This window comes from Apiotrichum porosum (genome assembly GCF_003942205.1).
Source record: "Apiotrichum porosum strain DSM 27194 chromosome Unknown scaffold_4, whole genome shotgun sequence".
Classification (NCBI taxonomy): domain Eukaryota; kingdom Fungi; phylum Basidiomycota; class Tremellomycetes; order Trichosporonales; family Trichosporonaceae; genus Apiotrichum; species Apiotrichum porosum.
Genome location: NW_021167111.1, coordinates 441,756 through 463,660, shown reverse-complemented (window position 1 = coordinate 463,660; position 21,905 = coordinate 441,756). Strand labels below are relative to the sequence as shown.

The following is a 21,905-nucleotide window of genomic DNA, read 5'->3' as shown; positions in this document are numbered from 1 at the left end:
ATATAACTCGTTATTGTTTTTGCTGTATGTAACCAACCCCCTGATCAGTTAAAAATTAGGCATCTGGCCTCTGGAGCGATGCACAGCCGGTGCACAATGTTACATTTGCAGAATGACAGTACACGTATACGAGAGAGGACGAGATGGGGAGCGTACCGATGCGAAGAAGTATGCGTGAATTGATTGTGTGCGGGGCGTCGAGAGAGAGAGAGAGAAAGAGACATTCCATGGGTGAAACGAACGAGGTTTTGTGGGCGCTCGCACACCTCATGATAAGCGGGGTTGGACAAGGAGCGCCTCGGGGGTACTCATGCGGCGCGTGCCGTGTACGGGGTCAAAGCCCGTGAGCGCGAGGACGTGGCGCGGGAGCATGGAGCGGTCGTGCACCTCGTCGCGGTACACGACGCGGACGGCCTGCGCGGCCGAGCTGGTGTGCGCGTGGCCGCGGAGCGGGCTGTTGGTCGGCGACTGGGCGGGGACGAACTGGGCGAGTCGGGCACGTACGCCGTCGTGGCCGCCACGAGCGTCCAGGGCAGGATGAGCGGGAACAGTGTGTTGAACCGGTCGTCCTGGCGGACGGGGGTCGGTGGGCGGACGTTGTTGCGCAGCGCGGCCGTGCGCGCCGCGTTGACCTCTTCGTCGGCGTCCAGCCGTTCGAGGCGGGACTGCCAGATGGAGCGGTTCTTCATACACGAGTCGGTGTACGCCTGCATCTCGGGGATGGCGACGGCGGTCGCCTTGAACAAGGGCTCGGTGAACAGGTCGATAAAGCCCACTTGGCCCTTGGCCTGGCCGCGCGCGTCGATGCCCGAAACGACAGACACGGGGAGCTCGAGCTCCTCCTCGAGCGACGCCTGTTTGGTCCACTCGTCCAGGAGGACGGTGGACCAGTGCTCCGAAACGTCAATGGGACGGGTCTGTAGGTGTCAGCTGGGGCATTCAGGGCGTTGCAGGGGCTAGCTCACGGGGTTGCTAATGTCTGCACACTTAATGAGCGCCTGGCAGAGCACGACGCGGTCCGCCTCGGACAGGTCGTCGCGGTCCACAGGGTGTTCGCCCTGCATGGCCTCGCCATACTCCTTGAGACGCTGGATCCACGCAAAGTGGAGTGCCATGTCCGTGGCCAAGACGGCAGAGTAGAGCACTTGGCGGAACGAGCGCGAGTCAATGGCCGCGCGCGCAGGGTAGCGCTCGGCCTCGGCTGGCGATGGGTTGCCGATGAGGAAGCCAAAGCCATGCTTGCGAAGCAGGTGGACAATGAGCATGCAGTGCATGTTCTCGAGCACCGACTTGTCATCGTACACGACCGACAGCGGTACCTTGGCGTTCTTCTGCTCGGGTCAGTGTAGTCCAGGACTAATTACCCACCATAAACGCGTTACTGAGACCAGGGTGGCCAACGTCGTGCCCAATGGCCGCGATGAGCACCGCAAGGACGTCTTGCGGACGCAAGATGCTGCGTGCGCGTCGCGTGCCGAGGCCGGCGGGCGGCTTGACCTCCTCCGAGGGTCTGCGCCACACCGACTTTCCGGGTTCCAGCTCGAGGAAGAAGTCGAATGGAGGCGCCACCCCAATCCCAACGAGGAAGAGGTAGGTTGCCTGCAAGACATCGATAGCGTGGACGTAGTTGTGGTAGGGGTTGGGTGCGTGGTAGATGGCTCTGATGGCGAACAGCAGGCGGTTCACTTGGTCTGCAGGGGGTGTCAGCTACAGGTTCCGCTTCATTTGCAGCTCGACCTACCTCTGTCAAGACACAGCTCGGCCAATCCCTCCGTATGCAAAATGACCTCGAAGATCAGGCACGGCACACGGAAAAGGTCCACTTGGCTGAGGAGGTGTGGCCGGAAATCCCATTCCCTCAAAGCGTTCACGAGACGGACACGTTCCTCGTACGGGATGGGAGCTGCCAGCGTCTCGTAGTCACCCATCTGAATGTCGATCGAGGCCATGGTCTGCTCGTACATGTCGCCCAGGACCTCGGCAAACTGCGTCGTCGTACTGCCACCTGCCGCCTCTTGCTCCTTGTCGCCAGCGACCATGGTGATGCTGCTGTGGCGGCCGTGTCCGTGGTGAGGAGCGTCGCCGTCCGCGCCCTCGGCGTCCCTGTTCGCACGCTCAAAGGCCAGGGCGATGCCGCCAGTGTCCACACTGCGACGTCGTGCCTCTGCAGCGCTGATGGCCGCAAGGTTCGACTGGTCGTACATGTGCGCGAGGGATGGGAAGTGGGCAAGTGTCGTTGATCCAGGTGTGGCGACTGTCGGGCCAACGGACGAGCTGGTGGAACCAGTCTTCAGGCCCTCGCGGTCGTGGCGAGACTCGCCGTCTACACTGGCTGTAGACGCAGGCGAGATTACGCGACTCAGGTTGAGCTGCGTGCTGAGGCGACGACGGTGATGGGTGAACGCGGATAGGACCTTCTCGCTCTCGTGTTCAGCACCCATGGCGAGGGCGGTGGGAGTGAGGACGACCTTGGTCTCATCCTCAAACGCGCTGGCCCCAGCGAGGTTGGGGTGGGACGGCGAGGTTGACAAGGACGCGGCAGTGGAGGCCTTGCCGTCCCTGGCTGCTTCGACGATCTGGTTCAACACGAGGGCAGTATGCGCGTCATAGGGAGGGTGAAGGACGCCAGAGGCACCAGCGTTCATGCACGCCTCGAGGGCGGCAGGCGACAAGGTGCCGCTAGAGACGTAGCCAACAATGATCGCGCGTGGGGTCGCAATCTCCTCTGGGCTCGTGTTGCACAGTTGAGCGACCTGCTCGATCGTCCTGACCGCCGAGTTGATCCAGTCTTCCTCGAGCCGCGAGGCACGGTCCACCAGATCTTGCTGGAAGCACACAGCGCTGGGCGTGGTGCCGCGCGAGAGGAGGAGGGACAGAGATGGCAGGGAAGGCGTGTCGCCCAATGGCACCAGCACAACTTGCTGCACGGACTGTGTTGGGTCGCGAGGAGACAGCTGGGAGAGGGTTGACGTTGGTGTCATGGTGGAGATGATGCCTGGGAGATGCGAGGTCTGTCGAACCGCAGTGACTAAAGAGGGGGTGGGATCAGCAGGTGTTCTACTCAAGTACAAGGATGAGAGGGAGCCACAGATCGGAGTGTGAGATCGAGGGAGGTGTATGAGAACATGAGATCATTGTGGCCCACATCGGCGCACGCCGAGGGATCGACGGTCGATCAGACACGTGCCCACGGCGTCAGTGCGCACAGGCCATTCTTTCGCGACAGATGTCGGGCCCAACAACTCGAAACCGTCTGTCCACGACGAGAAAGCACCTGTGCGCACGCAAACATGTACGGCGGGCACAAGCAAGGTACGCAGCTCGTACGACCGGTAACAAGAAGCAACCGTCGAGGTTGGGGAAGCGTGTGCTCTCCGTCTGTGCCTGATGGCTGAGCTGGGTACTCGCCCAGCGCCATCGCTCAACTCGAGGTCGCACGCATTTAGCCCTCTCTTGCTGCGGTGTGCGCTACAGCGGGAAACACAGGAGAAGACAGGAGAATGGATGCGAGGGGCTCCCGCGGACGACAGAGACAACTCACCTTCCAGTCCACTCTGCCGCAAGCTGCCGACGAGTTCGTCACCCTCGACGCCAACGCGACGTCCTGTCGCCGACGACATGATGCCCACACCGCTGGGGACTGCAATGCTTCCTCGGGGCGCGCGCAGGGCGGCGTGGGCAGCAGCCGACTCGGGGCCGGCAGAGGGCCGGTTGTTGGACCGGCTGGCCTGTGGGAAGTGCTTGGTGCCAAAGTCGGCTGCGCGAGTCTCGCGCTGGCCTGTTGGCCCAGTTTTTGTCGTGCCGATATGACGGTGTGCGCTGGGTGTGTTGGAGGGGGAAGGTGGGCTGAAGCCGAGACTAGCGTTGGAGGAGGACGCACTCCCCGACAATTGCAACCCGGCACCGAGGCCCACGCCGAGACTCAACCGCCGACTCTGGACGAGGACGGGGTCAAGCTCCGCTTCTGCTGCTGCCGATGCATTGTTGGTTCTGCTCAGAGTGGGTATTGGGCCAGACCCGCGCGAGGCGAGAGCTGGAGGGATGGGTCGCTGTCGGCCGTTTTGGACGGATTCGGGCAAGAGAACGAGGATTGAGACCGGCGACGACGCGATAATGGGTGAATTGGCGGCCATGGCGACGTGGAGTGGGCTGTAGATGTGGGCAGAGAATGCAAGTGATGTGATGTTGTTTAACGCGTGGGCGTGCCGTGCTCAACACGACGACTGGGAACTGGGCTTTCGTATCAGTTTTGCGAACTGTAGCGAGCGAGTAACGAGGCTCCCAAGCCAAGGTCACACAAACCCTGCGCGCGGGGCTGAGATGAAGGCACGTACTGGCAAAGTGCTGGCGTCGACGGGAGTGTCGTAACGGGGTGGAAGCCGAGCCCCGGGGAGAGTGCCGACGTCGGAAGACTTGTGCTGCTCCTTGGTAGTAAGGTGTTGGTTGTTGAACGCGGAGCGCGCCCTCTGCTCAGTGATAAACGGGCGTCGGACGGACGGACGGCGGGGACGAAACGGAGTGGGGCCAAGGTGGGGTTTGCAGCGTCCAAGACAACCAGGTCGACGGCGGCCGAGCAGGGCGACAAGTGGAGGTCGAACAGGCCAGCCCGTGTGTGGGGATTGCGGCGGTGTGGGGAGGAAGGGGGATGGACGGAGTGGCCGAACGGGGATTGGTGTGGACAGGAGACGGGGTGGCCTGAGAGAGAGGGGGAGAGAGCAGTGTTGAGATTTGCAGAGGGAGTGGCCAGAGTGGAGGAGTGAGGGTGTGAGAGCAAGGAAGGAGGACGAGGATATGGGTGTGTGTGCGCAAGACGAGACGAAAAGCGGCGGCACGCACAGAGAGGGGTGAGGGGGTTGTTCGCTTGGTCTCGGTTGTGGGCGGCCTGGGCGGGCAGTGGCGTACAGTGGGGAGGGAAGGCACATGTGTATATAATTTGTTGCCTCTTTGGGTAATAACGTGGGGCATATATAGGGATGGTCCCACCCAAATTCGTCATTTCAACTCAGCCATATACAAATGGGATCAGCGTGTGTAGTCACCGGCGCAGCCACCACAGAACCCATCTCAGTCAGTCACCGCTCTCCCTCGCCGTGTGCCTGCCGCTCAGTCGCGTGGGCTCTTTCATATAGCTCGCAAGACAGAAGAAAGGTTATATTTCTGGCGGCACACCCGGCAAGTCCTTACCATAGTGTTAGTAAGTACTTGCTGTATTGACTGAATGACTGAGGCGTCTCAAATGACAAGTCCAAGTGCACCATCGTTTCAAGGCGCACTGTGCTCATGTCCGACAATGTAGGATGACATCAGAGATCAGAGACAAAAGCGGACACCCCACACACACTCACAGCTCACCGACAGCCGACCGACCATGACACTACACGAGAGAGGGAGAGTGTGTCTCACCATCATGTACAGACCACAGACCACGGGCCACGGGCAACGGGAGGAAGAGACAGTGTTCCAGACCAAAACACACTACATGGCTGCTGTTCTCTGCCTCGGAGAGCCCCGTCAGAGCTGCAGCATCATCCGGAACGACCCACCTGCCAAACTGCATTCCGCAACGCCGCAAGCAGGAACACCCCATCATCCCCTCCACCCAGGTCTCGATGGTCAACTGATCAAAAAGCTGACTGGACTATTTCGTTGCGCATGCGGAACTGTGGTAATGTGATACACACCCGCACACGAGTGTGATACTCCCCTATCGCAGCAGGGAGCGTCCGCCCCTATATAAGCTAATCTGCACGTCAGTCGACACGCCTGACCAGTCGTTCTCCCACCTTGTCCTTTTCTCTCACACCACACAAAGATTCACAACCACAATGCCTGACCAGATCACCAGCCACGGCCAGAACAGCCGGTGAGTCCCCCACCGCCGCACATACTGGTATGGACTGTCCATCTAACATGACAAAGGGCAACTCGTACGACACCCGTGTCAACACGGACACTGGCAACAGTGGATACCACTACTCGAAGTGAGTCTTCTCCGGATAAGATGACGGCGCAGTGTGCTGACGAGCCACAGCAGTAACGGCTCGTACTACTACCAGAACACCAACGGTAGCAGCTACTACAACAGCGGTGAGTCTGCTCGCACGGCGTGGACGTTCTAGAGGTTGGCTGACGTTCCCAGGCAGCGGTTACAGCCAGTACACCTCGCCTTCGGGCAACGCCTCGCAGTCTTACGGCTCGAGCAAGAAGTAACTCGACAGCCTGCAGTGCTGAGCTCCCTGGTGAGAAACGAATAACAGTAGTGGTAGTAGCAGTAGGCGCAATAAGAGAGTGAAGTGAATGCCACCAAAGTGATGGCCAGCGCCAGCAGCGAACAGTCCGATTACGGCCGCGTCCTATCGCTATCACAATGAGAGTACCGCCTGACAGTCCGGAAGTGCGGAGCCACTGAACGGTGGCGTTCGACGTTCTGACTCTGTGTTCCACCGCACTGACCACCACAACCAACCACCACCCCCCGTTCAGAGCCTGGCCGGGGTCTGGCCATGGACAAGATGGAGGAGACTGCCGCCGTCGGCGGCGGCCGGGACGACCTTGGCGCTGAGCTTGGACCCATTGTTCACTTTGAAGTGGCCGGCATGAAATGGGAATCACAACAATTTGGCCGCGTGGGACTGCCAACGACGGCCAGATGCGTGGTCGAATACGGCTGCGGTTGTTTCATCTCTCGTAACTGAGGCTCATGCATAAGCCCTGCTCAAGGGACGACTTGCTACTACAGGAGACTGTAGAGCACCACTGCACACTCGTACCAGCGCAGTAGCAGCAAGAGCAGCTGTGTCTCCCACCCAAACGGTGCAGCTTCTGCCATCCTCCGACCGTCTCTCAAGCCACCTGCCCAGCCTCTGACACGCGGCCGCAACGCCGAGATCTGCACTTGGCCTCTGGGCCTCTGTCCTCGTCCCCGCCTGAGACGGCGAGCTCGGCACTGTCGGCTGCGCTACTCTGCCAATGTCCAAGGAGATCTGGAGCGGTGCGTGTGGTCCTCGTTCGGGAGTTTCATGCCGTCGGGGGGCACCATGGGCTGAAAGGGCCAGAGTTGTATATAACGACAGCGAGGGAAGGGGGAGGTCTGGACGAGTCCTTTACGCCACACACACTCACTTTGCGGTTTCCACTCGTTGGCCAGTTCGGTATCGCTCACGTCCACACGTCCACTTGCACACACACGCATCAACCACGCCCCTTTGGCCTCGGCCCGTCCTCAGAGATCAGATATCCTCCGGGTTCTACACCCCCAGCTCCCCAGATCGGCATTTCTCTTGGCCCCTCATCGCCACTGGAAGGACTCGAGCGACTTAAGCAGAAGAAGGCTGGCGTTTCGTTCCCCTCAAACAGCAACAACCACCACGACAGTACACTCAATCCCACAACCGCAATGTACCCCGGCAACACCTTGTCTCCAGCGAGCGCAGCGTGGCCCAGGCCTGCTCCCTCGCCACCACGGCCATCGCCGCGCAGCACGTCTGGCTCGTCCGTCACTGTCGCCTGCCCCGGCGGCACAACCGTCACCGTCACCTCTGGGCCCTTCAGGCCAATCGAGCCCGGCGAGGCCGTCGTCAGCATCCCGATAGAGTACACGGGACCACGGTAGCGCCATTTTGCGACGACGGCAGCTGGACAACATACAGTGAGCTCAGCTGTGTTCGCCCCCGCCGCCTAGGCTTGTAGCTGACTCCCCAGCGAGCACGAGAGTCCACCCAGCCTCTTCGAGAGCACTCGCCCAATCCACACACACGCAACTCTCCCACTAGAAGAATGGAAGACGGGGCGCCGGGATCCAACTCACACACTTTTCGCATGCGGTCATCATTCACCATCACAGCACCCTAGCATCCGATGGGCCTCGACCCTGGGGCAACAACAGTCGAGCCCACTACATTTGAGCCCCCTCTCCGCCCAGTCCCACCCCACACTCTGCCCTGTGTCAAGCAGACCCGAGGGACCAAAATCGCACATTCAAGGCCGGCATGACACCACACCACACCACACCTCCGGGGAGAGGGCGACGGGAACGGATATCCCACACACAATTGTGAATCAGGATCTCAAAGGCCACCCACCCCACTCTCACTCTGTAGAAAACGACGGACGTAGACCTAGTCCGTATATCCATTCAGGCGCGCACCGCGGTACGTCGCGGCGGGGACGTGCCTGCAGGATGCAGGAGAGGTGGTACAGGAGCGTGCCTCTGCATATGGTGGTCTTTGGTGCTGCTGGTGAGAAGGAACACACGTAGACGATGTAGAGGCGCATATGAGGCACTCGCGCGTCCAGTCTGGCCACTTCATCCCCCGCGTGCCGCCTGTGCCGGCCGCAGACATGTTTCAGACGGTCAAGCCCACGGTACCACGGTTCAGCCTTGTCGTGGCCCAGACACGCCAGAGGCCAGAAGCCAGTGGCCAGTGGCCGTCCACCGCACCTGGCGCACGGCGAGCCACTTTGCCACTAACCGTGGGATCGTTCTGGGCTTGTTCTGCGTGCACAAAAGCACCTCTGGCGTCGGGGGAGACAAGCTGAACCCCAGAAACCAGCACTGGCCGTAGAAGCAATCCGACTTTGCGCTGCCGACACTCAAAGCACACGCAGATGAGAGCCGTGCCGTGGCAGAGGACAGCTCGTGCCATCTAGGAACAGCGTCCAGGCCCCCAGTCAACCCACACAACAGGCCGTTTGCAGGCTGCAGAGACCCCTTGACATGGCGTGTGGTCTAGCCCCCATATCCATATAGCCAGAGCAGTCGTCCGCAGATCGGTCGGCCCCTCGGACCCCTCGGCAGCCCCGGCAGGGTTGAACTGCACCGTCCAGTGTGGGCCTGGATCCATGGCGTCGGTCAGTTCCAACACGAGCTAAATGTCGCGAGGCCGTTGTCCTGCGGGTGTACGGTTTGTGTTTTGCGGTGCACTACAACAGATAGAGGCCAGCTTGACGCAGCAGAAGCTCGTGTTGGTAGCTCGGTGATCAGGAGGGCTCAGATAGTCACCGGTATGTGTTGGTCGGAGGTGTGACAGAACGGGCGCTAGCCCTTCAAAGAGAGACAGTGTACTCGCAGCCTTGACCTCCTTCAACATGCTGGGTCGAGGTGGATGGAGCTCCCACAGCTTCATTGCCAGTAGCATGCGGGGACCCGTGCCAAACGGTACACCCTGGGGCAGAAGGATAGCGTATGCAGCCCACGATCACGAGACTAGGTGACACCATTGTGGCTGAGGCGCATCCCCAATGGCCAGTGGCGTGTATACCCCGCCTTCTGTACTGAACGTACTGACGTGCTGACGCCCCGTCCAGCTCCCCAGTGTACCAGTGTACAGTGTGTCCCCAGTAGTGTGGACATGTACATGTGCGACGTGTCTGCCTCGGGGTGCATCGCACAAACACATGCTGTCTACAACTCCCACAGCAGCACCACAATTGCCGCCGCAGCCGGTGTTCTCCGCACACTCCGAGATGGGACCGCGCGTGCTAAGCGATTTCAATTAACTTTTGAAAAAAAAAAGTCGGGAGTGGAAAACTGAAATCGAAATCGTTTTGGGGGGGCAGCATTCAGGTGCAACCGAGTCGAGATGGTCGAGACGAGACGCGTCCACGCTCCCCCGAGCTGTGCATATGCAACACACCCCACACGTATGCTGCCAGGGTTGCAGGGTTCCAGCGCATGCCCATGCATGGATGCACCCCATCGTCCCACGCGCAGAACATTTTTCACTACTCGCACGCGCTGCGCTCTGGAGCGTGTGGGCGCGATTTCCCCACAGACACGGGGGCAGATGCTGCAGCAAGCGCCGGTAGCGACGTCCTCACCACAAGGGGCAAAGCTGGGCAAGGTCCTCCTCCCCCGCGCCGTTGCCGCCGGCTTGGGGAACCTTATCAGCCTCTGCGCTTGTGGGCGGGTGGGCTGATAGCTAGGATAGTGGCTGAGATTGAATTCCGCGGGGGTGCACTGGACTCGAAATAATGGTGCGATGCCTCGTGTCCCCACAACAAGCACGCGTCGGTCCATCCCAGTCGACGCATATATCAGCGCGATAGCAAGGTGTATCGGATTCTCATCCACCTGCCCCCTTGCCTTCTACTCTTCTCTCTAAGCACACACACTAGCCATGGAGTCCACCACTGTCAACCCCTCGTCGCTCGCTCTGACCTGCGGCATGCTCGAGATGGTGAGTGCCGCCCGGCCATGCCGGCCAGCTGTATTTACCAGGCATGATGCTGACTCGCAATCTCAGACCAAGCCCGTCAACCACACCCTCCACCGCGTCTCCATCGCAAAGCCAACCACTACCACTAAGACCGCCGCGGCCACCACCCCTGTCAAGGAGACCCCTGGGGACTGGTACTACTCGTACCTCTCCGTCGCGTCGGACATCTAATGCGCGACGACTCGGAACATATAGACGCACAATAACACTGCCGCGCTGCCGCCCTGCCCCAATTACACACTGCACACCTGCCGAGCTGCCGCCATGCCTTCCAGCAGCGGTCGTTAATACCAAGACCCCCCTCCCCGACCGGTACTTGCCCCCTGCCCCCACGCAAGACCCTAATGACATTGTACATAGAGACCTGTAGATTAGAAGCTTGACCACAATAGAAGAGAAGATGCACAAGCGAATGGAAGAAGCGCACGCATCTCAGGTCGCTGGATCGCTGGCCGCTGGCCTCTGGGTGGCAAGCACAAAATCACGGGTACCAGGTTCGAATCACATCAGCTGGTTTTCGGCGCAAAAACAGTAGTGTGTATTTCGGGCCAGCGAGAAACACACTACGGACCATTCGCTATGGGTGCAATCGGAGGATAAGGGGTTTCATGGCTTTCTCCGGCCTGGGTGGAGCTCGGTGAAGGATCCACCTTTGTCTATCAGCTGATCACTGATCACTGTGTGCATGGAAACACGAAGCTGTGCTCCATGTCACACAGGTGCTGAACACCCTTGGTGCGGGATCCCTTCTACCTGGGCGACGTGTGTGGCAGCTTGAATCGCCGAAGTCGTGGAACTGGCCAGGCGAGTACCATGTGACTTGTGACCAGATCTCATACCCATATACCCCCACTGTCCCCGAGTGCATAAGTGTGCATACATAGACACTTGACACTCATGCACTCAGCTAAGGTGCACGTGTGTGGTGGCCAGCGGGCCAGTGGGCGCGGTGGGACTTGTTGCCACCGCTCCACAATCCGCCATCACCAACTGTCCGCGCCACCAGCGATCCTCCGACAGGATCGGCGAGAAGCTCACACCACCACCACTCCAGTGCACTGCCACGACTACACCACAGCCTCCGATCCTGTAACACTTCAGTACGGGAGTGTGAGCATGGGAGCACGGACCGCACACGTGTGCATGTCCAGATCTGCAGTCTTGTGAATGCTCAGTGAGCCACCCGGCTGCTTCTTGAGTGCCGGCGGCGAGGAAGGCCACCTGGTACAAAGGAGAGGATCAAGGAAGCTCGACCTTCTTTAACATCAACACTCGACACAACCCCACCAACACCCATCCCACCACTTTACCTCTGTCAACCCCGAATGACTGTCACAAACTTCCAGGTGAGCCTCCACTAGCCCCCACCCACCCACCCCAGCACGACCGCCACTGACGCGTCCCAGGCCCCCGCCGACGAGTTCTCGTTCCTCTCGTGCTGCATCAGCGCAGACCAGATCACCGACCCCAAGTACACCAAGACCGATGACTCGAAGAGCCTAAAGACCTTTTCCACCATCTCGTCGGGCCTCACGCGCGTCGCCACGTCCATGTCGGGAACCTCTGTGTCTGCAAAGACGAAATCCAGTGGGTGGCGGGAAGGGAAAAGGGGGAGGGGACGAGGGGAAGTGAACCACGCACTGACCAAAGGCACAGCGAGCGGCAAACCCTAGAGAGACACGAGCGAGAACGAGAGAGAGACACAAGGCCAGAACCGAGATGATCCGAACGAGCCCGTCATTGACTGTGAACCATGAGAGAGCATGCAGTCGTCATAACACACCTCCAGTGCGCGCAGCGCGAAGCAGTCCATATGCACGTGGCAGTCGCTTGGGAGTCGATTCCAAGGAACAGAGGCGAGGCTGAGGGGCGAAGCTTGATCAACTGGTGGACTGACCGCTCACCCTCCAACGTCGGGCTCTCCGTGATCCGTGATGTGTGTGTGTGTGGAACCAACCGCACCCAGGATCCCAGGATGGCACACACTGCGAATCACTTACCCCGCGGACCCCAATTTCCCAAATTCCGCATCCACCCATCCTTCACTGATCACCTTGCCACCCCCCCGCGCCCCATAAACAATGCCTGGGACACTTGAGCGTGACAGCCAGATCCAGTCTCGGGAGGTGCGTGCACGCTCCGCAAGGTCGACTTCCCCACAACTAACGACGGTGTCGCATGCACTTTGCTGACAGACACGACAGGTGCCCATCACCACCACCACCGGCGAGCCGCGCAACGAATTCTGGTGGTGCTGCTGCGAGGACACGACCACCGACGCACCCAACATCCGCATCAGTCACCCCCACCGTCCAGACTGGAGCTGTGAGCTGGCCACATGCACAGAGCGTTGACTGACGGCGAAGGACCTGCTCACCACCGTAAAACGGTACACCTGTTCCACGTCGTTGTCAACATTCTCAAGCTGCCCATTGAACCCTTCATACACGTACAGGGACCACCACATACATTCTCATGCAAACTGCTTTGTTGTCTGAGAGCAGGATGCGAGGTGGTGCGAACGGGATGAAGGCAGCGGTCGCTTCGGGCGGCTCTCACATTCTCGTGCCGGGGTCGGCGAGCAGTGCTGCACATAGATAAAGTCGGAGACAGGAAGAGACCTGACGGGTCCCGACAACGTCTACTGATTGATCGCCTTGCCTCGCCACCCCAATGGTACCGTACCTCACCCCCTTGCACAAGCTGGCTCTCATGCTGACACCCCCCAGCCTGTCAAGTTCTACTGCGGATGCGTGCGGGGATGCACCTGCTCAGATCCAGAGGACAGCGAGAGTGACTCGGAGGGTATGTACCCCCCCTCTCACCAACGTCGCAGCTTCACTGATGCTCCTTCAGACGACGATGATGCGACCGTTGTGGGTTCCTAGTTTGGTCAGACATGAGACATGCAGTTCAGGGGGTTTGAGGGTAACACAGAGGTACTGTATGTACATGGGATGAGGTCGTGTCTCGTCGTGCATGCTGCCCACGCATTCAGGAATGCATACATGCTTCCCAACCGGTTTTACCTATGCACTGGCACCATCAGGGGCAGGTTGGTGCGAGTAATGGAACGAAGCATGGGTGGGGGATATGGTTGACGGGCCGGCTCAAAATAGCCGAAAATCAACAACAAATCGGCGCCGGCTGGTCGGAGAACACACAATGACTGGCGTGCGGGTGCGGCGTCTGCCACCGCGGACCTGCTTTCCTCCATTCCACTCGAAGGCAGGGTAATCCGGTATCAGATATCACGTATGCAAAGGTCTGGGCACTCCTGAAGTGACAGTGTAGTGCGAGGCGCGAGGCCGACAATTTCGGTCGACAAGGGTAATGCCCCTCCTCCGTCCATGCCTTGGGAATTGCCTCCCGGCCGCGCACTTTCAGAACCTGAGGGATGGCGCAATGATCGCGCGAACGACGCACCTCGTAGCAGAACCTCGACTCACAATGACACAGCTGATAGGAACTGACATACAGGTCACACAGCATGCGTCCTTGTCTGGAACTGTGGCGTGGCTTCCACGGCTTCGGCGCAACTCGGGATGGCCCGCACCGCGGTGGCGTCAGTCGACAGAAGCATAACCTGCGCGCCAGATCTCCGTGCGCCAAACCCAGAGGCCAAATTGGAACAGTATGCACCGGTCATACAACCGCCTGCACGGACCGCAGGCTGAGAGACGAGCAGCATGCTGGTGCGGGGTCGATTTGAAAAGGGGTTGGGGAAAGTGCGGGGCCAATGAGGCACACCACACACACACACACTGTAACGCGACGCGGACGAGGAATGCTGCGTCCTCGCATCAGGTGTCTGCACTTTTGGAGGTGACGTGCGTGGAACAAGGAGGTCCTGCACCGTGCTCTCGCTCCAAGAAGAGGGGTGATGGCGCCAGCGCATGCGTGTCGTTGCGAAGCCTGGGGGGATGCGAAGCCAGCTCGCGGTCAGAAAAACGATGTATAAAATGGCACCCGCCAATCCGACTTTCTCTCTCAACAACGCCAACTCTCTCACTTCACTCTCAACACTTTCACCGCGCTTCTGCACCCCAACCCCACCACCACCAAACAAACAAACAAACATGTCCGCCGAGCAGGTTGTCGCTGTGAGTGTCTGCCCTTTGGGACGTGCCCGTCACCATGCCTCTCTTCACCGCTACCTTTCTTCTTTCATAGACAATCACTGACTCTCCAGCCCGTTGAGGTCGTCGAGGAGGTCGCCCCCGCCACTGCCGAGGAGGTTCCCGCCGTCGAGGAGGTCGCTGCCGAGGCCGCTGAGGAGGTCGCCGAGGAGGCCCCCGCTGCCGAGGAGGCTGCTGAGGGGGCTTAAGCGAGTGAGTCCTGTCCCCATCCCACTACCCCATCACCATGGTGTGTGGTCCTCGCTCCGCTTCTCAATCTCCTGCATCAGTCACACGAGCACGCACTGACCGCATTCCCCAGAACGAGTGATCGTTTCCTTAGGTGCCACAACGCCACCTTTGGGGCCCGCGTGATCACCTTGGCTGTGAACACTGTTGGGTCTAGTTTGTGTGAAATAGCGCCGCGAGGGCGGGGACAGCTCAGGCTGGGCCTATAGTAGTTTTTAAGATGATGCAAGTAAATTGAGGCGAACATGGTACATTGCACACGGTTCCACTGTTGTCTGGCAGCACTCGATGTTGGAAGGTAGTGTGACGTTTTGCCATCGAGGACATGAGGCGGTTTCGTGGCGCCCCCAAGTCCAATCTTCCTTAATACACTGAGCGCTGCCACGAACACCAAAATGTAGTACCTGTACAGTCATCTGGGGCTCGTCCTTCCATGTCGGTATTAACCACGACATCCGGTGCAGTGACTCCCTTTCGTGGTCCTCTGAACTCCGGCCCCGTTCTGCAGATCGAGTTCAAGTGAATGAGTGGAGGAGCATGAATGCACGTTGTACATCCCCCCCGCCGGAGTTGAGGGTACCGCTGCCGTCAATAGTATGATATATTGAACAGGCTGACAATGCACTCGGGACCCCACAGCAGCTGGCCCCCACCGTCTGGGACTTCCGCAAGCGCAACTCATGGTCTCAGAAGTCTGCCCAGTTCGTCCTTGCCGCGCTCTTCATTGGCCATGCCAACCGCAAGGGGGACACTTGGGCACACAAGGACTGCGACGGCCGCCACAAGTGCGTTTACGATGACGGATTTGACAACACCCTTCCGCGCGTTCCGCAAGACCTCGGCTCAATCCGGTACCCTCAAACCCGGCTCGGGAGCGCTTGTTCGTGTTGAGTTCGTATGATGCCCCAGACAAAGGTCGTTCGATGGTTATGTACATGTATTCTCCTTTATGCAGTTTCCTTCTTCAACTCTGCCAGACACTCCTTGACCGACTTGACCAGAATCTCCACCATCGTCGAAATCTCGGCCTCTTTAGCATTGTAGGCGGGTGCCAGAACGATAGCCTCGCCTTGGGTCCCGTCAACACCGCCGCTCACCGCTAGGGAGAGGAGGCCGTTGTCGAAACACCTGTTCTTGACACGGGTCGCGAACCGAGGGCTGAGATCACTTGGGACATCAAACTCGACGCCAATGAACAGACCTTGTCCGCGGACGTCGTAGACTGCAGGCTCGTCCTTGAACGCCTCCTGCAGCTCGGCGACACACTGCTTGCCGCGCGCCTGCACGTTGGGGAGAAGACGCTCGATCTTGTTCACGACCGAGAGGGCGACCGCACAGTTGATAGGGTGGTTCTGGTACGTCTGCGACGACTTCCACTGGCCCGCGGCGATAATCTTGTCGGCTACGCGGGGGCCGACGAGGACGCCCGAGATGGTCACGTAGCCGCCGCCAAGGCCCTTTGCCATGGTGAGAATGTCGGGTTGGACACCCTCGCACACGCTCTGGTACGCGAACAAGGTGCCCGAGCGGCCAGTTCCGCACATGACCTCGTCCATGACAAAGAGGATGTTGTGCTTCTTGCATACGGCGGCCATGGCTGGGAAGTAGCCCTTTGGAGGGGGCATGACGCCAACAGACGAGCCGACAACGGGCTCGGCAAGGAATGCGGCGACGTTCTGGGGACCCAACGCGGTGATCTTGTCGTCGAGCTCCTTGGCGAGCTGGGCAACGTATGCCTCCTCGCTCTCGCCTGAGCGCTTGAGCTGTGGTGTCGTGACGTGCTGGAACGTATCGGGGATGTATGGTGCGTAGAGCCCACGGCGAGAAGCGACATTGCCAATCTGATACGATGAGTCGCTGAGCACAAGGGACCGATATACTCACGCCAAGGCCGGCAAGGGTGTTGCCGTGGTAGCTGGGGTTGCGAGCGATGATGTACTCGCGCTGCGGCTGGCCCTCTTCAAGCCAGTACTGCCTCACAATCTTGATGGCAGTGTCAATAGCCTCGGATCCAGAGTTGAGGAATGCCGCAGCGACGAGCGCGCCATCCGACCGAGCAGTGAGCCACGCCGCGAGGTCCTCGCCAGGCGCGTTGCCCAGCGACTGGTGCCAGGCGTAGGGAAGCTGAGCGGCCTGCTTGGCCATGACCGCGACCACGTCGGGGTTGGTCGATCCCAGGCATTGGACGGCTGCGCCGCCGCTCATTCCGTCAAGAACCTTGCGGCCATCCTCCAGAGTGAATGTGATGCCTGCGGATGAAAGTGCAATGGGCTGGCGGCCGGACGAATACAGCTGGGCGGTCGCTTGCTTTGACGACGCAGGAGTCGCTGTTGAGGTCGAGGCGTGGAGCGCGCGGACGTGGGTGAGGGGACCTCTCCTGCCCAGGCGGCGAACGAGGGAGCTCATGATGGAGACGATGAGGAAGAGAGAAGTGAACAGTCGACTCGTGAGATCTACAGTAAGCGCCGTGTTCGTGTTGCTCTCGAGTCCTCGCGTATAGCTCGGAGTTGGCCGAATCGCGAGTGGGCATGCTCGGCAAGGTTCGGCAATGGCCAAGGCAGATCACGTGAGCTGCACGTGTTTATCTGACTTGCGCTGTCTTGCTTGCCGTTGGATGCTTATGGCGGCATGGACACGCTGCACGCAACGCTCATGCACGGGTACTCAACAGCGGTACAGCGTTATGTCACAGTCGCGTGTGATGTGGTTATGAAAGGATTGCTTGAACAGACGTGATCATCATGGCATGCCTCCTCCGTCCTGAACACGCCTCCCCATGTCTTGCCGTGTGGTAGCCAGCCAGCTGTTAGTGCATGTCTCGGCAGTCGTCGCGCTGGCAGTCCGGAAACTCCTTGCATCATGGTGTGGCTTGACCCCGTTTTTGTCTTGTCGATCTCTCGAGCGTGGACGCTAACCCAAAGAAACACAGCCGAAAGCAGTTAGAATGAGTAGCAGTATCCGTTCCATGGTAGGAGATATCAATGTTGGCCGCATGCAGCAATCGCAAGTCCTATGCTTGGATATCCCGATCACGGATAGTCGCACAATCACAGAGTGTTCCACATGAGTAGCAGTGTCGTACTCGTTGCCATACGACACCCACAACCGGAGTCGTGTACGTCTCTCGGGGGGTTAGGCCATGGTATGTCACAGCCACAACTTACGCCCACAACTTACCCCCACTGCAGCTCCAAAGACAGCCACAACCGAATCTGGGGTCAGCTGCATCCTCGAGTCCCATAGATCCATAGACCATACCTAAAAGGAGATTCCATGTCACTGCCTCCTCACTTTGGCAGAGAGGAGCGCTGGATGTGGGGCGACAAAGTTGCGGCGGGTCCGTGCGGCCAGTCCGCCACTTTTGCTGTCCAACACCCATCACTGCCTCGTCCCCACCATTCTGCTCTCGGTGACAGCACCACACCCACGCCGTAGCATCTATGCATCAGAAACTCCAGTTCGCCCCCTTCTCGCATCCCGGCGAAAGGATATCTGTGTTCTACACGTCTTGTGTATAAAGACTCAACATTTCCTCTTCCCATCCCCTCGCCGCGTCGTCTTCTCACTCCCATCAGTCCACATTCATCTATCCACAGTCTGCATTCCCCCACCACACATTCCTCCTCTACACACTGTCCCACTGTCAATCACCGTCCACACCTCCCCATCCCATCATGGTTCGCACATCCTCTCTCGCAAAGGGCAAGAGCAGGGGCCTTACCCAGTCGATCAGTCTTCCCAACATGCGTCGGATGCACACGCAGACGGTGCCATCCTCCCCACTCTCGTCCTCGCTCCCTCTCCCCAGCCCTACCTACCCCCGCACCAACCCTCCCAAACGGCAGCCTCAGAAGAGACTCTCCATCAGAGACGCCAAGACCGCACTAGCGGCTCAGCCGCAGCTCCCAGAGTTGGATCCCGTACAGCGTACGGCGCCCCAAATCGACCCTGCCACCAGCACTCCAGACATCATGGCGGCAGCACATACCCTCGCCGTCATTGTGGCCGCTAGGTGCCCTCTGAAGACGTCGCCTCTTCCCGTGCTCCCTTGCAAGCCAGCTGCCAAGATCCAACCCGGTATTGTGAAGAGCGTCAACAGTGAGTGTTGGGCACACAGTCGATTGTTGAGCCGTGACTGAGCAGTCGATTGTTGAGCCGTGACTGAGCAGCCCAGGTGCCCGCATGTGGTGGGACCCCGATTGGGAGTGGCTGCACTCACTGTACCCCTTGGCAGCCGAGTTCGGTGATACCAAGAAGTGAGAAAGCGTATACATACTCCAGAATATCCCCATGTCCTAGCTAGGTAGAAGACCCCTTGTTGTGCATGAATACCAATTGCAGTTGATTGATCCATGGCAGAGTGACCGACGGGCGAAGCGGTTCCGCACTGGTCTCACCAGCATGTCCCTTCGAGCGGCTCGTTGCGTCCACCACTGATTTTAGTTTTCCCGTCCGCATACGCGAATGAACCTCCTCTAGCGTGTTGCAAGTGACTAACTGTATGCATCGACATGCACGTCGTAGTGCATCGAGGCCGATGCATGAGTTTTAAAAGACTGGTTACGCCGGCACATATGCCCTCCCTCCTCTTTCCTCCCCCCTTCTGCACAGCATGTCCATCAAGCTCCGACGTTCTCGGCGCCATTGCACCAAGGACAGCCCCAAGGACAGCCCCAAGGACAACCACAAGGACACACCACCACAGACTCGTCCCACCCCAGTATGCTTCTTTGTGGTCCACACTGGCGGTATCAGCGGGGAGTGCTCCATCACGCCCTTGACGTCCCTCGAGGATCTGGAAAGTGAGTGACAAACGACAGCAGTCTCACATGATGGTATACACGATACACGGTCTAGGGACGGGGTGGCTGACTGCACCAGGGGTTCTTGTCGAGAGTGACAAGCTGGAGAGAAAGGAGAGGGAGCAGCAATCCACCAGCAAGCAATAGGCCCCAGTGCAGGACGCTCGGGCGCCACCACGGGGTCGATCTTTGTTCACCTCATGTGAATAACGTCCGTCAGGGCGAGGATCGTTCTGTTGTGGTTGCTGGGTGCGGTCAGCCACTGTCTCGCACAGCTTCCACGGACGGTTCACGGACAGGACGCCCACCCCATTCCAGACTCGGCCAGTACGACCAACTGGCCATGTATTTTGCCCACTTGATGACCTGAGCAGAGAAGAAACCTCTATAGACAGTCTTATGAGAATGTAGCCACACCGTGGCTGTCTCCCACCCACTGCCGGTGTGCCATCACTGCTTATCTGCCGTCAGTGGACAGTCACATCCTGACCCTCTCGCTCCCGCTGCGAGACCATAAGAGCCTTAATTTTGAGACGCAGACATGTCCCCCATCCCCCTTCAACCCTCTCAAAAATGAACGGTTCGGGCTGGTATCCTGTGGGTTTATTGTTCGCGCTATGAGAGGGGGCGAGCCGGCTGACATTCCCTCCTCCGCAGTACGGCTACAACACCCCTGCGGCGCCGATGATGAGCAACACGCAGTACGTGGTTCTCCCGCGGTACAACCCCAGCCACCCGTTCATGCTTGTGCACGAGCAGTGTCGGCAGCCCGTCCACGACTCGAACGAGCAGGCTGGTAAGTCATTTCTCTGCCCTGCGGTAGCCGCGTAAAAAACTCCACTGACCGGCCCCAGCTCACGCCGCCGCTTGGTACCAGCACCAACCGGCCCAGAGTAAGAGCTGGATGCCATGGCGCCGCTGAGCGCACAGCTCCCAGTTTAGGAAAGAGCAAAGCTTGGCAATGTGTGTGCAGACTAGGGCAAGGGCCATAGCGTTCCTTGGACAATGAATATCGGATGGGTGGCACTTGCCTTCGGAGACTCGTCACTTTTGCAGCAGACGGGGGCCCAAGCACCAGTACTACATCAGTAATCAGCAATCAAACATTTTGCTTTCACAGACCTCTCGCTTTCTCACACAGCATACGGACGTGAGAGTCAGCATGGGTTCAGGATCCCGTGGGATGCGATCCATTCTTCTTTCCCTTGTTATATAACACCTGAGAGCCATCTCGTTCTCAACGCATCCACACGCACACTTCCTTGTCCTCTCTGTGAATCGTATTCCCCTTCCCAGTTGTGTTCCCCTCCCTTCTCTCTATCGCCCCCAACATCATGCCCAAGTGGAATACCGAGGAGCCTGTATTGGTCAACACCAAGGAGCCGTACGCCCTACGCTCGGCTCTGGGTAACAAGGACAGTGCCAATACCAACACGCCTCCGACCCGCAAGACCCTCAAGAAGAAGGTTAGCTGGGAGGACGACAAGGACATCTCCCGCCTCACCCCACGCGCATACACCACATACACCCCTGTCCCCTCGGCTCGCTACTCGCCTGAATGGTATCCTCCCGAGTACAACTCTGGCCGCCCACACCACCACCCGCTCCATCCGCACGCCGACGCCGACCGCCACCACACAGCCCTCAGCACCCACACCCACCCGCCACTCACGTATCCTCCCTCCCCGCCTTACACCACCTCCCACCCGCGTGCCCCTCCCCCCACCCCTACCCCCTCTGCCCCTTCCATGTGCAGGACCCCCGTCCCCAAACTCCAGAGAAAGCGTGCCACCAGCCACGAGCTCGACGGCTACCTCCCAGGCGAGACGCACGTCCAGCACGTCTTCCGTACCGGCCCCCAGCTCCCACCTCGCCCCCGGCTCTCCCGCTCCCCCATGTGGAGTGCCACCCCAGGCCGCATGATTGACGCGTACTCGTCCGACCCCGAGGGCTTCGCACTCGCACTCGTCCCCGTCCGGCACTCGTGGAACCCCACGCCGAGCCGCGACCTCATCAAGGGTATCCGTGAGATGGACGCAATGTGGCAGGGACAGCCGACCGACAGTGGCAGTGACAGTGACAGTGACAGTGACGGTGTCAGTGACCCTTCGCCACTTGTCAGCACTGAGGGAACGGAGGGTGCGGCCGAGAATGAAGAGAGCGGCCCCGGGGGTGCCCTGGGACTGACGCTGGGACCCGAGGCAGCCAAGCCAGAGCCCGCCAGCACGGGTGAGGGATGGAGGACCGTACGCCCGCTCCGCTCGTGGAAAGTGTAGGCCTGCGGGCCGGCGTGGTACGGGGCTGGTCCTCGATCCGAGATTTTCAAGTCATTTGAGCCAACATTTCCGTACTCGTCGTGTTCCGTACTTGTCGTGGTCTTTTATAATGGTGTCTTTCTGGACCTTTGGCTATGCAATGCAAAAAAAAAAATATGTGCTTGTGAAGACAGGACGGCCGCTGCGCAGCGATGGAGCATGGCGCCAGTTGTGCAGTGATGCAGCGATACGACGTCAGTGGCG

The 21,905-nt window shown here is 59.4% G+C and overlaps 10 protein-coding genes across 10 annotated transcripts; 8 read left to right on the top strand and 2 right to left on the bottom strand.

The window, feature by feature from the left end:
• Positions 1 to 267: 267 nt before the first annotated feature.
• Positions 268 to 4,133, bottom strand: PDE2 (3',5'-cyclic-nucleotide phosphodiesterase; the record flags this gene model as incomplete). Its single annotated transcript, XM_028622292.1, has 6 exons — positions 268 to 454; positions 505 to 917; positions 966 to 1,331; positions 1,369 to 1,691; positions 1,742 to 3,028; positions 3,542 to 4,133. 6 exons carry the CDS (start codon positions 4,131 to 4,133, stop codon positions 268 to 270), a joined length of 3,168 nt encoding a protein of 1,055 aa, XP_028477184.1.
• Positions 4,134 to 5,825: 1,692 nt separating this feature from the next.
• Positions 5,826 to 6,210, top strand: EHS24_006898 (uncharacterized protein; the record flags this gene model as incomplete). The annotated part of the gene is made up of 4 exons (XM_028622291.1): positions 5,826 to 5,863; positions 5,964 to 5,981; positions 6,032 to 6,087; positions 6,140 to 6,210. 4 exons carry the CDS (start codon positions 5,826 to 5,828, stop codon positions 6,208 to 6,210), a joined length of 183 nt encoding a protein of 60 aa, XP_028477183.1.
• A 3,908-nt stretch (positions 6,211 to 10,118) lies between these two features.
• On the top strand, positions 10,119 to 10,388 carry EHS24_006897 (uncharacterized protein; the record flags this gene model as incomplete). The annotated part of the gene is made up of 2 exons (XM_028622290.1): positions 10,119 to 10,178; positions 10,245 to 10,388. The coding sequence occupies 2 exons, from the start codon at positions 10,119 to 10,121 to the stop codon at positions 10,386 to 10,388; spliced, it is 204 nt and encodes a 67-aa protein (XP_028477182.1).
• Positions 10,389 to 11,542: 1,154 nt separating this feature from the next.
• On the top strand, positions 11,543 to 12,097 carry EHS24_006896 (uncharacterized protein; the record flags this gene model as incomplete). Its single annotated transcript, XM_028622289.1, has 3 exons — positions 11,543 to 11,563; positions 11,624 to 11,804; positions 12,093 to 12,097. The coding sequence occupies 3 exons, from the start codon at positions 11,543 to 11,545 to the stop codon at positions 12,095 to 12,097; spliced, it is 207 nt and encodes a 68-aa protein (XP_028477181.1).
• A 2,199-nt stretch (positions 12,098 to 14,296) lies between these two features.
• EHS24_006895 (uncharacterized protein) lies at positions 14,297 to 14,544 on the top strand (the record flags this gene model as incomplete). The annotated part of the gene is made up of 2 exons (XM_028622288.1): positions 14,297 to 14,320; positions 14,410 to 14,544. The coding sequence occupies 2 exons, from the start codon at positions 14,297 to 14,299 to the stop codon at positions 14,542 to 14,544; spliced, it is 159 nt and encodes a 52-aa protein (XP_028477180.1).
• Positions 14,545 to 15,531: 987 nt separating this feature from the next.
• On the bottom strand, positions 15,532 to 16,990 carry EHS24_006894 (uncharacterized protein; the record flags this gene model as incomplete). Its single annotated transcript, XM_028622287.1, has 2 exons — positions 15,532 to 16,425; positions 16,469 to 16,990. The coding sequence occupies 2 exons, from the start codon at positions 16,988 to 16,990 to the stop codon at positions 15,532 to 15,534; spliced, it is 1,416 nt and encodes a 471-aa protein (XP_028477179.1).
• A 1,268-nt stretch (positions 16,991 to 18,258) lies between these two features.
• Positions 18,259 to 18,891, top strand: EHS24_006893 (uncharacterized protein; the record flags this gene model as incomplete). The annotated part of the gene is made up of 3 exons (XM_028622286.1): positions 18,259 to 18,682; positions 18,759 to 18,840; positions 18,888 to 18,891. The coding sequence occupies 3 exons, from the start codon at positions 18,259 to 18,261 to the stop codon at positions 18,889 to 18,891; spliced, it is 510 nt and encodes a 169-aa protein (XP_028477178.1).
• A 305-nt stretch (positions 18,892 to 19,196) lies between these two features.
• On the top strand, positions 19,197 to 19,533 carry EHS24_006892 (uncharacterized protein; the record flags this gene model as incomplete). Its single annotated transcript, XM_028622285.1, has 2 exons — positions 19,197 to 19,386; positions 19,442 to 19,533. The coding sequence occupies 2 exons, from the start codon at positions 19,197 to 19,199 to the stop codon at positions 19,531 to 19,533; spliced, it is 282 nt and encodes a 93-aa protein (XP_028477177.1).
• Positions 19,534 to 19,959: 426 nt separating this feature from the next.
• On the top strand, positions 19,960 to 20,328 carry EHS24_006891 (uncharacterized protein; the record flags this gene model as incomplete). The annotated part of the gene is made up of 4 exons (XM_028622284.1): positions 19,960 to 19,983; positions 20,044 to 20,182; positions 20,241 to 20,279; positions 20,324 to 20,328. The coding sequence occupies 4 exons, from the start codon at positions 19,960 to 19,962 to the stop codon at positions 20,326 to 20,328; spliced, it is 207 nt and encodes a 68-aa protein (XP_028477176.1).
• A 392-nt stretch (positions 20,329 to 20,720) lies between these two features.
• On the top strand, positions 20,721 to 21,662 carry EHS24_006890 (uncharacterized protein; the record flags this gene model as incomplete). The annotated part of the gene is made up of 1 exon (XM_028622283.1): positions 20,721 to 21,662. The coding sequence occupies one exon, from the start codon at positions 20,721 to 20,723 to the stop codon at positions 21,660 to 21,662; it is 942 nt and encodes a 313-aa protein (XP_028477175.1).
• Between the last annotated feature and the right edge of the window lie 243 nt (positions 21,663 to 21,905).